This window comes from Leucopleurus acutus (genome assembly GCF_964270905.1).
Source record: "Leucopleurus acutus genome assembly, chromosome: 14".
NCBI lineage: Eukaryota > Metazoa > Chordata > Mammalia > Artiodactyla > Delphinidae > Leucopleurus > Leucopleurus acutus.
Genome location: NC_139156.1, coordinates 47214257 through 47228798, shown reverse-complemented (window position 1 = coordinate 47228798; position 14542 = coordinate 47214257). Strand labels below are relative to the sequence as shown.

The following is a 14542-nucleotide window of genomic DNA, read 5'->3' as shown; positions in this document are numbered from 1 at the left end:
TTGACATCAAGCTGGCTACAGCCCTTGGCTGATCCGTGGAGGGACAACGAATCAAGATGTATATAAATAAAGTTTCAAAATGCACAATGTTCCAGGTCCAGGAAGATATGGGCCCATATGGGTTTCAAGCAGGTTTATTAGACTGATTTTGAAAATAGCCACAATTCTTCTCCCTGATCCATGCCCTTAACCGTGGGACTTTGAACCCCCTCCCATCAGAAGGTGGAGTCTGTTCCCCACTCCTTGAATTTGGGCTCACCTATAGCTTTCTTTGGCCAATAGAATGAGGTGGAAGTAGTGAGGGCTAGGGCTAGTTCTGGAGGTTCTGTGGAGATACCTCTCTCTCTCTCTCCCTCCCTCCCTCCTCCCTTTTCTTCTTCCCTCCTTCCCTCTCTTGACCTCAACTCTGCCATTGTCATAAGGACAATCCCAGGCTAGCTAGCCTGTGGTGAAGAACCAGGGCTTGCCTAGACAACAGCCAGCCAACCCCCAGAAGCGAAGTTGCCCAGCTGAGGTGCAGCTGATCACAGATGCACAAGAGTACCCTGCAGAGTGCAGAAGAACCTCCCAGCTGAGCACAGCCTAAATTCCTAACTCACAGAATCAAAAGCTAAATAAATCATTGTTTTTAGTCTCTGTGTTTTGTGGCTGTTTGTTACGCAGCCTCATGTGACATAGATAATCACAACAACAGAAGCACGTTGTTCCATAACTGAGTCTGAACTTGGTTCCCAGAGGAGACAGAATGCCCTGACACCATAGCTGCCAACAGGCCTCTCATCATCTTGGCTTCATATCTGCTTAAATGTGGCTTTTTCACCTGCCAATGCAATAGGGTCAGCTTTTTCCAGAAAAGCAACAGACTTCTCAATAATCAGAAGAAAGAAGCAGGGTACAGCAGGTCCCACACCAACATCCCACAGCAAGTTCACAGCCCCATACACCTTGCTGCTTACCTGTTCACAGAGAGGCTGCAGCAACTGTGTGCTGAGGCGCTCAGTCTGGGCTCCAGGGAGCTCTCAGTCTCTGTGCTTCTCTCTGAAACTAACCAAAGAGCATGGTGGAGGGCATGAGCAGAGGCAAAGAGCACGGCTCTCTTGAATTAAGCAACCTAGGGTGTGGATATCAGCATCACGACTTACTAGCTGTGTGCCGTTGACAAAGTTACTTGACCTTTCTGAGTCTCTTTCCTCATGTGAAAAATGGAAATGGAAATAACAGTTACAGAGGGTTGGGGGAGTTTTTAGGAGGAAAGATGAAGCTTAACAACAAAGAGAACCTTATTTTATGGACAACAAACAGTAAATTAATTTTTTTTAATCTCAAATTGAAAAGCAGAGAACGGTGGAAGATTTGACGATTAGTCTAAAGGCCATTCTTCTAACACACCTAGAGCAACAACAAAAACACTCTTTCACAAATTGCCTTTTCTTTCACTCCACCTAGAAATCAATTAAAGGGAAATTTTTCTTTCATGTCGTTTGTTTAAATTTGTTTTTATCAATTTTAAAAGAGAGTTTATGTTGGGTATAAATAACTCTGCTAAATTACATCTCCGAATGAAGTTTTCCTCAGGACACAGGCGAGTCCTAAACTCAGCCCCTTCTCTTCAGGGGCTTCCTGGAAGAGTGGGGTTTATACGGGCTTTCTCTGCCTCCACAGCATGGACATCAGGCCCACAGGGGCCAGGAAACGACAGAGTGGGTAACATCAGACCACCCAGGGAATGCTCAGGGCGCCATACCCACCTCTGCAGGGATGCAGACACCCCGGGGCCCTCGCTGCCCGGCTCTCACAGCTGGCCTGCTGCAACCTGTTCCTGAGCAGGTAGCTTCTGTCCTGCTGCCCGGACGAGCTTTCCTCCACAGCCCTCCTCTCCACCTGAAGGTCAAGTACATCACACATCCGCATCCCAAGGTCGAGAGGGGACATTTACACAGACGCATACAACCTGGCTATCAGTTTGAGTCAGTGTGGAAGGGTCTGTCCTGCACAGTGGGAGCCCAACAGTGAGCACGCAGCAACCAGAGCGAGGTCTGTGTGTACCAGCCACACAGCCTAGAGGTGGTTCACTCACCCCACCCCCCAACACCTGCATACTCATGCGCATCTGTGCCTTCGCTCACACGCCCCCTCCGCGGGCCAGGGTCTCCCTGATGATCTCTCCTGTGCTTCCAAGGCCTAGAGCTACATCCTCTCCACCTCTGCCCTCTCCATACCTGCAGATAGGAATGTCCTCTCATCACCTCCCCTCGTCACTTTACTCACATCCGGCTCTATTCCACCACGTTACAGCAAGTTTGCTTGCTTGTCTCTCTCCCACAACCTCACTGTGCGCTTAACGCACCCCTGTAGCTTACTGAGTTCAGTGCCCCAGTGAGGGTCGAATAAGCGGTGGAAATCACTTCACAGGTCCCTGATGGAAATCACTTTATGATTTCCCGATGGCAATGCTGCAGATCATCACAATGTCCATCAGGGGACAACGACATATCAATGGATGGTAGGCTCTAGTGTCCTTCGAATACATGGACCTCCTCTGTCCCCACCAAATCCTCTGGCTCAATGTATGGGAGTGACATGTTTACACGCCAAGAGAGAAGGGGTCCAAGAAGGAGGACAGGATGGGAGAGGCATTTTCTTTTATTTTTTTTTCCTTCTTTTTCTTTTTCTTTGGCCACCTGCACAGCTTTCCAGATCTTAGTTCCCCGACCAGAGATCGAACCTGTGCCCCCTGAAGTGGAAGCACGGAGTCCTAACCCCTGGACTGCTAGGGAATCCCTGGGAGAGGCCTTTTCTGATTCACTGTGGGCAGCATCTCCACAGCCATCCCCTCCTCTCCGTCCACATGGCCCCTGTCTCAATTCTCCAACACGCCCCTGGACAAGCGCAGTGCTGCCCAGCGAACACCTCACGTGCCTCACCCGAGTCCCAGCGAGGCTGTCTCCTCCTGAGACCACCTCCTTACTCGGCTTGTCCCCCATCCTTCCATCACTCCCTCTCCTGGGAGTACTTCCCCAATAACTAACTTGCACAAGAATGCCCGCCTCTGGCTTTGCTTCAAGGAAACCCAGCCTAAGCCAAATGCTCACTATGTGCGGACCCCTTGCTAGGCACTGGCGAGTGCACAGGGCAGCAAGCACAGCAAGGGGACCCTCTGCAGGTACACGACGGCAGAGGGGAGGGAGCGGCCAGGGACGACGTAGGCACGGTCAGGGAAGGCTTCTCATGCAAGGCCTAGGGTTGAATTTTGATCAGCTAACCCATGGGTCATAAACACGACTGTTTTTATGAAAAGAGGCTCTTTCAAAGATCTCAAGGGTCTTAGCCACATTAGAAATCTAGGCTCGCTCAAAGGTCTTCACCAGCACTGCCCGCTAGAACTGCAGTAACAGGAATGTTCTAGATCTGTCCTGTCCAGTATGGTCCTCAGCTACAAGGGGCTACCGAGAACTTAAGTGTGGTCGGTGTGACTGAGGAATTGAATGTTTTATTTCCTTTCAATGAACTATGACGTAGCTCATTTGAACTTCAACAGCCACACGTGGCTCGCGAGTAGCCCCCGGCTTGGAAAGCGCAGATCTACACTGACCTCGGAGATGGTGCCCAGAACCAAGCCGGCCAGCTGTCTGACATGGAGACTGGCAGAGGCTGGGTGGACGGCCACTTCTTCCCAATGAATCCGACAAGCTTCCAGGATGGACTGCAGCGGTAGCCGCCTGCCAGGCTGGTCTTCACACATGGTTAGCAGAATGGAGTGCAGGGGCTCGCAGAGCTGCAGGGGCTGGAGAGTGGGGCGGCCACGTGAGAAGCCTGCAGAGCCGCAGCCCCTGAGGCCAGCGCCTTGTCAGTGTGCCGTGGAGACAACTAAGAACGGATGTTCTCATTAACTAGACACATGCTCACTCCTTCTGGGGAGTTTAGGGAGGCTGAACAGCCTGAGGCCTGTTTATCACTGTTTATCACTGAGGCGACAAAATGAGGAGCAATTATCTCTGCACCAGCTGTGTGTAGTCTGCTGCTTTCGAACCTGGACCGTCCTTCGGGGCGCGGGGAGCCCAAACACATCCTTGAAACGCCTACGAAAAATAGGTGCTTGACAAAATGGATTTCTGCCTATGCCAAGCACCCAGATCAAAGCAGGTCAGCCTTTAACTCACATTCACCTGGCCAGATCGACATTTTCTCTAATTATTTAGGTCGCTCTCACTGGGCCTTTCCCCTAGAGTGTGAGCTCCAGGACCACAGGGACTGTGGCTTTTTCACTTTGGAATCTCCAGTGGTCAGCGTAAGGTCAATAATCATTGATTGAACTCTACGTCACATGTACACATCAAGCAAAAGAAAAAATAGTTATTTTATTAAACACTTCCCTCATGTGTTTGAATGACCATAAGTTATATGGGGAAGGTCTCAAATTCATACTCACTCTCAGGTGTTTTCTCACCCTCACCCACACTGTAAGTTATTTTCCAGATGAAGACTGCACTACCATCTCCTGCCACGGAGCACGAGTTGTGAATGCCTATCTTCATGTGTAACCAGGCTACTGAGTCCCACACTCATATAGCACATCAGAGGACCTCTTACGTGCCGGGACTGAGTGGCTGCTTGCAGTATAAGGTGGGAGACAGCCCCAGCCTTTAAGAGGTGTAAAGTCTAATGAGGAAGATGGTCACTTAAAGAGACAAGGACTGTACAGGGTGATAAGGGCTTTGGTCTCAGAAACATAAGACGTGGTCATAACACAGAGGAAGGGGCCTAACTCAGTCTGGGGAGGGAGAAGGGAACTGGGGAAAGAACTTGGACTAAATCTCAAAAAGCACACGGGCTGGCCAGGAGAAAGGCTGGGGAGCAAGCCGCAAACAGAGGGAGCAGTGTGGGCAAATGTTGGCATGTGTCTACAAGGAAGGAGGCTATGGGCAGGACCAGGCCCAGGGCAAAAGGACAATGCAGGGCCCCGTGGTCAAAATTGTTAAGAACTTTAATGCAGAGCACTGAATCAAGTGGGGGGCCCTTTTAAGTGCAGGGCCCTGTGCTATTACACAGGCCACATGCCCACTAAGCCAGCCCTGATTATGGCAGAGTATAAGAGAGGAACCAGGGTCACAGGTAGGAACCAATTCTGGGCTCCAGGTATGCTCTGCTGAGAAGAGGAATGCAATGCCGTGGGGAGTGGGGAGCTGTGAAAGATTCCACAGGAGAGGGACATGGGCAGGTCCCTTTTCAGAAGGAGCGCCGGAAACACTGGGATGTTTAATTGGAGAGGGCAAGGGTGAGATGGAAGGAAGGAAGGAAAGGGGGGGAGGGAGGAAAGAAATAAGGCAAACAGGCTGGACAGAGTTCTCCAATGTATGTTCTTGTTACACTGGTTTCTACGGAATTCTTATAGCGTCAGATGAAAATTTACACACACATACGCATACTGTAGTCAAAAATTTTATAAAATGCTATGATAAAATTTAAAAGTTTCTGTGCTTTAAGCCTTCTCAGAGTCTTTAATAAACTACTCTGACAAATCTTCAAGAAGAAGACATCGTAGGGACATTTTCCCAAATCCATTGAGCACAGAACCCTTTTTCATGGAAGCATCTCACTTCAGGAAGGGCTGCTTTAAAGCCTTTTTTATAAATTGGTATCTTCAGTATCTATAAAATCCTCTAGCTTCCTACTTCCTCTGGACTGGAGTGGCAAATAAGTTCTTATCTTACTTGCCAATCCCAAATTGTGTCTGCCTGGAGTGCCAAGTTGAGTAGGATTCTGAGGTTCTTTCTGTGCGCAGCAGGAGCAGCTCTTTAATCGATTGGTAATCCTTCCTAGAACCTAGGAGTACAGAGTGGTGGCACATAGCTCAACAGATATGGTCCCTGCCCTGGGAAAAAACTAAATAAATCCAAAGACATGACCTGGCAAGACTTTGAATATCTTGTTCACAGACCTGATTTGGTGGAATGTGAAACCCTGCTGACCAGTAGAGGGTCATTCCCAAAGAATAGACGTGCATCTGCCCAAGAGAAAAAGCACATGATTAGATTTGTCACCTCTGTTATTCCATGGTCCTGTAAACAAGATACAATTCATTTCCGCATGTGGCAGACACTGTTGGCTGGCTAGCCGAACAACCATCTGCAACTCCCTTAAACTTTGCTGCATCCTACTCTAGAGGCTGAAAGTCTCAGTGACCATGATGCTCAATTTTTGTGAAAGATGTGAAGTAAGTCTGTTAGGGGGCTTCTGAAAAAGTTTGTTCTTTACTGTCAACAGGAACACATGTGGCTGGTCCCATCCTTTGCCCCCTGTTTCTGTCTTGAACACTGATGTGATACATAGAATCATGGCAGCCATCTTATGACCATGAGGCAATAAGCATAAAGACAAAAAGTCAACAGCTAAGGAGGATAGATTGGAAATATACGGCCTAGATCCTTGACGACATTTACCAAGCTTTTGACCAATCTCTTGACTTCTTGTTACATAAATAACTATATGTATGGTTCCAGCAGCTGTATTTTAGGCTTTCTGTTTCTTGTAGCCAAAACTGTCTCTACACGACACACTACAGTTCAGCCTGATTAAAAAGCATCATATGTTGTCAGAAAGCAACATTGTGTTAACAGAAGAGCATTATCTGACTTCCCTGAGCCTCAGTTTCGTCATCTTTAAAGTGAATATTCTGCCTGAAAACTTCTGAGGATTGCGTAAAGAGGACCTGGACACGGTAATAATAATATTCATTATTGTTTTGATTATTATTAGTCAGAGAGCACTTATAACACACTAAGCCTTTCTCGAAGTCTTTTACTTATATTAATTTATTTAGTCCTCACCACCATCCTGTGAAGTATGTATTTAATTTTCCCCATTTCACAGAGAGGAAACTAAAGCAAAGACAAGTTAGGGAACTTGCCCAAATAAGACCTAAAGCCTAAACTTGAACCCAGGCACCAGAGCCCCTGCCTTGAGCCACTTGGCTTTGTCACCTCTGGATCATACTAAATCCTCAATAAATGTTTATTATTATTATCATTATCATTACTATTATTATTAGGCTTCTATTATAACTGACAAGGTGCATTTCCCTTAAGATCTTTCTCTTCATGAAATGATTTCTAGGACTTTGAAAGGGAGACGTTGAATTCGCAAAGCATGATACGTGAAAACGTATCGTTACTGGAGCAATATACTGAGCCTAATGCAAGTGGGGTTCATTTTGGTTTTTACATTTTTAGGTCAAGGGCATGTGTGCAATTCACATGTGCCAATTAGTCCTCTTCTTGGTCCGAAACTATACACATAAACCAGCTAGCCACTCCTCTGATGAAAGGCTAGACACCTGCAGGGAAGTTCACCAGCTGCACCCTCATTTCCAGAGAACTGACCCTGAGAATGACTGCCTGGGCACTGCCAGAGGCACCGTTCACACCTGGGAACTCACCTGGATTCCAAGGGCTCTATCTTAAAGTGTTCCAGTGCAGGGCCTAAGGCTGCAATGACAACAGGCCTCATCCCAAATCCCAAATACAGCCCACTGGTAGTTGCTGCCTTGGAGAAGGGTGGTGAGAAGGATTCCGAAGGCAACTCCTGGCTCAGCGTGAAAGAACATCATGATAGATTGGTAATGTCTGCCATGATCCCGGGATGGGGTGATGATGGAATGAGTGCCTTGTAGTTAGAGACCTGCCCACACCTTCCACCTGCACCTAGAACTAACACTCCAAGCAGTGGAGGAAACATCTCAGTGTGCTGGGTAGAGCTGAATGTTGCCCTGAGGAGAGGGGTCAGAGTACATCCTCTTAACCTCAGAAAGGGCCCAGGGCTGTGGGAGGATTCTGAGCACAGCCTCTCTTGAGACTACTTTCCTGATTGTCTACCCCACCTCCCACAGGACCCAAGCCAAACTGGATGAAGACAGGAGACCCTGATGAATGGAGGAAAACAGAGGTTAACAGAACTGCGTGGTAGGGATGCTGTAAGAGAGGGAATGGCCAGGTAACCTTGCATCCTGGCCTAACAAATAAGGCTGAAGGCCAGTGGTTTCTTCTGCTTAAGCCACACTCCATATGCCATGCCTAGGGAATTAAACCACCAACAAAATTGTTGTTTGGTCCATTAAGGACTCAGTCCCTGCCCACATTGACCCTCTCCCAGCTCAAACTCACCCTTTCCTTCCTGGCTCAGATTCTCAGCAACACGCTTCCCTAGTTCTTAGCTCAGCCTATTCCTTGAGCCTTGGAACTCTGGGAACCCTCCCTCCTCTCCATGGAGGAACATGTGCAGAGGGAGAAGGATGTTCTTCCCCAGCTTGGCTCAGCTCCAGGATGGTCTGAGCAAAGGAGTGACTAGATCTTCAGAAGAGGCCAAGCTGCAGTCAGGAGGGTGATGTCTGTCCCTCACTAGTGAGTGTTGGCAAGGATGGGGAAGGACCCCAGGAGCACTCAAGATCTGTCTTAGCTCAGGTCCTGGAGAAAGCAGAGCCTGAAGCAAGGATTCAGTATGACATTTCATTCAGGAGCAGTAAGCCCAGGGCAATGAGGGTGAGGAGAAAAGGGGGAGGGAGGCAAGGACAGATGTGATGTGTGGGGTCACTACACTGGTCACTTCCTTGTAACAAGCAACAAAGCACAGCAGGAAGCACAGCACACTAAGCCTTCGCACTCAGAACTTCTCTGGAAGGCTAGCAAGACTTTCCTAAAAGCAGTTCATGACGAAAGGAAGAAGGGAGGATTTATCTTCTCCTTCCCCTCCCATCTCCCACTTCCCGTTGGTGGAGTTTCACTCCATAGGAAACTAGCTCCCCTGCACTTTCAGGTTTCATCAGCAGGCCCCTCTAGTGTTTGCTCAGAAAGTCAGGTCCCACGGCTCAGGATGTATCATCTTAGCTGAGTTCAGAGTGCAGGAGGCAACTTGGTGTGGGTGGAGCTTCACCCAAGAGACCCAGATAGGGGCAATCTGAGAGGCCCTCAAGTCTGTGTCCAGCACAGGAGTCCAGGGATTCACCCCCGGAATCTGGCAGTGTAAGAAAGGGTTCAGGGGCCTGGTGTGCTGGGGCAACTGCCAGGGGGGTGACGGAGCCCAGGCCACTGCAAAGGTGACTCTCGTGTTTTCGCTGTGGTGATCTGATTTGGAGACAAACCAGTCAGACATGGGCCCAAACTAGACAAACCTGGAAGCCACTGAGGTCCTATTCCCCAAGCACAAAGGAAAAGCAGCTCCCATTCCAGGATGCCTCCTGAGAGGAGCAGAAATTCCAGATTTGCCCTTTTCCAGTGAAAGGGAAAGGAACAGAACTCAATGATTAAACACACACTATGCCCTGCCCAGTACTGTGTGCCTGCCTGACATCATTCTTTCCTTAAAATGCTTCATTTTAAAATTGAAGATCATGTTTAACTAGAACTTTTTACTATTCAGAAGCAAAACACATCCATGGAAAAACAAAAATCACCACTGATGTTGCCATCCAGAAATAATCACTCGAGACATATATTTTTGGAACTCTGGGCATGTGTATGTGCGTGTGCGTGTATGTGTACACAACTAGGATCACGTTGTACGTGTATATATTTAATTTCTTTTCAGGTCATTAAGTTTCTACAGCTTAATTTTAATGCTGTCTTGTTTCATGTCTAACTCTCACTGGAGATTTAGCTCGTTTCCAGTTTGTCACTAATGTCGACCACACAGCAATAAACATCACGGCAGCCAAATCAATCTTTCCTCATGCCTTGGGACACATTCCAGTTGAGGACTTGCTGGGCCCTTTTTCCTGTTTTGCTACATGCTGCTGGACCATTTATCTACAATTTTTCCAGAACTTCTTTTTGAGTATTTCTAATAAGTTGATTTGTTAGGTCATATTAACCCCACTTTATAGATATAGATCTTGGAGCTCAGAGAAGTTGACTTGTCCTCATCTAAGAGCTAATAAATTACTGGCAAGAAAGCCTGGGAATAAAATTCTTTAACTCCATTCTGCTTCAGTGCTCCTCAGGGCTGAGTTGGGAGCTGGGGATGACCTAGGACCAGGCGTTTCCCAGAGGACAGGCCCAGGGGGTGCTGCAGAGACACCACGTGCCTTACCTGAGATGCATCAGGCTGCTCGTCATCACTCTGTCCCGGTAGCAGTTCAGGGGCCTTGAAAGGAGCCGCTTCTATATGAGAAACGTGGTCTTGGAAGGAGAGACTTCCAGTCGCCAAAAGCAAGACTGACCAGGGGCAGACCACATAGTCCGAGGAATCTGAAACCAAGGCAGCGATGCGGGTGTAGAGATAGGGCTGCCATCTGGAGGGCCATCTGTGGGACTGTGCCCGGCAGGTGCCTTGCAAACCCCCCCCCTCTGGGATGAACTGTGAGCAAGACCCGGGGAAACATGTAGTGGAAGGAATTCAAGCCTGACGTCAGCAGGCATAGGAGCATGTGTCATGAAAGGTGGCTGCAGCGGTAGCTGGGAAACTAGCAGCTGCATCCAAATTCACAGGTGGCCCAAGAGCCTCAAGGTAAAAGGTAAAGAGAGATCAGATCCACCTGGAAATTAGCACAAGTCTGAGTTCTCTGGAGCCAATTCAGGGACCAAGATAGCCGGTCTTCTGGATGTACTATAGCTGTTCATCAGAACCTCCAGGGCGAGGAAGAGGGATTGAAGACTCAGGAAGAAGATGCAGCTGAAGGGACCGGTGCACAGCCTCCCCACGCGGGGACCCTCACCCTGACTGCGCATGTGTCATCTCCCGCATGGGGAGCCTCCACGGCTGGCTGGCAGTCCTCAAGCACGTGTGACTTCGGAGCTGACACCTGGGTGTGGGCACTCAGTGTTCGTTCCAGTTATGAATTTTAAGGCCTCGAATCTCCAAATCCGTCTTTCAAGACCTGCTCCCTCCCTTAAGCATCTTTTACGGCGAGCGTGATGTGCAGTTTTCTCAGTAGAGGGCGCTGGAAAGACATTGCGGGAGGCGGGCTCTCCTGCTGTTTCGAGGGAGGTGGGGGAGCGGTCACCGGTTTGTGCTTAAGAGTGACGCTCTGCTCCTACGCACGTCCCTGGGCCACCCCTCGGGCCGACCTTGTCAAGTGATCATCTTCTCGCGACCCGGTCTACACAGACTCGTTGGGCTCCAGGCCTCCTGCCGGCGCTAGGTCCCGGAGCTGTGGCTCACCTGCTCCCGCCCCCACCCAGAGGGTCACCTGTAGGCAAGTGCCTGTGCCCAGCTTGTCCGGTGACTGCAAACGGCTATGGCCAGGCAAAGCAGAGAACTTTGCCATCATCGTGGGCTGCAAGCACAGCTCCTCCAGCCGATCTGAACCCCAACCTGGGGAGGGGGCTTCCCTTCAAATTTTGTCCCTCACTGGGTACTGCCCTCAATCCTAGGGGGCCATGTCGAGTTTTCTTATATCTGACAGTTACTTTTCTATGGGAGTTATAAATAATTCTTTATATTAACCTCCCCTGTTTAGACCACTGAGTGTGTGGGTTCTGTCCCCTGATGGGACACTAGCTGTTGCAGCATCTTGCAGGAGACCATTTTGCGGGTGCCAGCCATCCTGATAGCTGCCCCCTGCCTCCTGTCTCTGATTCTGCCCAGACTGCCCAGGTGTTGGGAGAGGCCCACAGAGCTGCAGCCGCTCTCTCCCTAGACACCATGCCCAGAAAAGTTGCAATACCAAGGCAAAAGAACTTTCTTCCAACTCTGCGGCATGCCATGGGTCCGAGAGACAGAGCTGCCCTCCCAGAGCAGCTCCATGGGTGGGTGTCTTTGCCTACTCATTCTAATACCTCGGACGGATGACAGATCATTAAGCAGCACCCGGAAATGTGTCTGGGAAGCTTCACATTCAGCTCCCTGTGACTCAGCTGCCCCAGTCACACACTCTTACCACCACGGAGGTCTTCCAGGAGCCGCTCAGCAGCCAGGGACAAGAGGGACCAGATCTCCTCTTCAGACAGAGCTTCGCCCCGGACCTGCAGGGCACTGGCCAGAGTCACAGAGGCCGGGCTCATGCCTGCAAAGACACACGTGTGGCAGAGCCCTTGCAGTGTCCAGGAGCATGTCTGGACCAGCACTGGCCATGACAGCCCATGCGTGGTCCAGCCCCCTCTGCAGCACACCAGCCCCATGTTTTATCGCTTACGTCCCCCTGCCTGGGTGCAGGGCCAGGCACACAGGAGAAGCTAAAGAAATGTTCATTGGTGGCTGGCTGGGTTCAGCTGGTTCTCAGTGAGTGAGCACATAAATAAATAAACTCCCAGTTAAGTGTTAAGTCAATAAATGAACGAATGAACAAACAAACCATGAGAATGGTTCCCTCTGAGCTGGGCATGTTCTGTCACAGAGAGCTTCCTTGTCTGGGGAATGTCTCTCGCCTGCTGTCCTCTCTGTCTGGGAAAGTGGGTAAACAACGTTTTTTGCCTCCCAGACATGATTCATGTCTTTTCCTCTCTGGCTGCCACAAGCAGAGTTGGATTTGGTGCCAGAACCAGCCCTGTCTCTAATGATCACCAACACCTGCCTGAAGGGCAAGAATCAGTCGAAGGAATAGTAAGCCCTGTGTTTTGAAAAGGTGCAGACTCACAGGAAAGCAAGGGACTGATCTGCTGGAGAAGGAGGTGAGAAAGGCTGGTCTTCTCTTCCCTCTCTTCTTAGAGGCTCTCTTTAAACTAAAGCTGACGTTTAAATGTCTGTCCCCCTGACAAAGCTGCCACCCACTAATCTCGGAGAGCCCCAGGTGCGGTGGCAGCAGGAAGAGGCCAGGCAGGCTTTTCCTAATCCATTTGCGTCACTGATCTTTTCTATAGCGGGAGCTCCGAGGGCGGGTGTGCTCAGTTGGGGGCAGGGTGGGGAGCACGTTATGGCCCAGCCATCCCTCCATCCAACATGCTAATCCGAGCTCTCCACTCGCCAGCTGCTCAGCTCCCTCCACGCACCTCCAAGACCAGCCTCCTGCAGCCTGATTCCCAGGAGAAAGAGCCTGGCTCTTCCATCTGTCCCCTGAGGGTGAGAAGGGCACTGCAGCAGAACCTAGACACTTTCTGTACGTGGTATTATTTACCACAAGGAGTCTGCCGAGAGGGACTGTTGATCCCATTTACAGGCAGGAAAGCAGTCCAAGGGAATCCAGGTAAACAATGATGGAATCAAAGCTGTAATCCAGCCCCTCACTTGTCTTTCTTTTCTTTTTTCTTCCTCCTACTTCTTCTTTCAAACTTTTCTTGAGACTTATGGACTAGGCATTCTCATTCTGCCACATTTTTCTAAATCTTTATAACCACAATGAAACACTGTCTAGTAAAGAAAAAACAATGGGACAAGATTATGATTCTCAAATAGGAAATGAAATCTCTGAATCTCAAAATGAAGTATCTCTCAAAAAATATGAAATGTGATATTTTTTCTAGCTATTTTATGACTAGAAAAAACTGCATTAAATGTATAGAAAGTCTGGAGTAGTTAGTTAATACCATCATTTCCATATAGTAATTGAATGGAAGAAGGACAGCCTTTTCAACAAATAGTACTGGATCCATCATGAAAAAAACTCACACCTTATATAAAAATTAACTTAAAATGGATTATAGATTAATGTACAACATAAAACTGTACGTTTTTAGAAAAAATAAGAGACAATATTTGGATCTAGGACTAGGCAATGGGTTCTTAGACTTGACACCAAAAACACATGTCATAGAAGAAAAAATTGATAAATTGGACCTCTTCAAAATTAAAAACTTTTGCTCTCAGAAAGATGCTGTTAAGAGGATGAAAAGACAAGCTAGAGACTGGGAGGAAATATCTGAACATGTGTGAGGTGGTTAGTGTTAATGTCTGCTCCTTCAGTAGATATTTCCTGTGTCAACTCTTAATATCAACTCTTGAGCAGAAGAACAATATTTGCCCATCACAGGCTTTTGTGCAGGGTTTTCAAATGAAGAGACTGAAACTGGGGACTTCGTGATTGTTGAGCATAATGTAGTCAACACTTTCCAACACATGCTAATAGGAGAAACAAAATGTATATACTGTATATATTCACATTTTCAATTTACCAAGCAGAGGGAAATGAAAATATGCACAATATGTAAAAGGGAGGAGGACAGTGCCTAGCACAAAATAAACATTATATAAGTGTTAACTTTTATGATTAATATTGGACAGCACTGACCTAGTATTCATAGGGAATTATTGTACTGTACTGAAGTATTACAAAAGTTATTATAGTTATAGATGGTCTTAGATCCTAGAAGTTCTATATTTGACAAACCAACATATTAAATTTTTCTTATTTAATAGCCAGCTAAGAGGGTTTAGGCTTGGTTGAATGAGATTTCTGCTCCTATTTTAATTTTGGAATGTAAATGTACTGACCATCCTGCTTGAAAATAAATTTTACTGCACTAGAAATTTGCCCTGAAAATTTATATATTGTGCCTCCTGTAGAAGGGACACAACACCAGCTATAGTCTTACAAAGGGATTAAACCTGAGTCATATCAGGTCTCTGTATCTAGCTGCCATTTTATGACCTTTAAAGGGTAAAGAATATATTGAACTAC

At 48.0% G+C, this 14542-nt stretch overlaps 1 protein-coding gene across 1 annotated transcript in view; it reads right to left on the bottom strand.

Moving 5' to 3' along the window:
* Positions 1-11993, bottom strand: part of LOC309971793 (FERM and PDZ domain-containing protein 2-like) — a gene marked incomplete at both ends in the record, with an annotated part of 39222 nt that extends 27229 nt beyond the window's left edge. The window contains 6 exons of the mRNA XM_082855174.1: positions 957-1044; positions 1749-1881; positions 3593-3784; positions 5939-6004; positions 10081-10238; positions 11870-11993. Coding sequence (XP_082711300.1) covers positions 957-1044; positions 1749-1881; positions 3593-3784; positions 5939-6004; positions 10081-10238; positions 11870-11993 — 761 coding nt within the window. The remainder of the gene's footprint in view (positions 1-956; positions 1045-1748; positions 1882-3592; positions 3785-5938; positions 6005-10080; positions 10239-11869) is intronic.
* Between the last annotated feature and the right edge of the window lie 2549 nt (positions 11994-14542).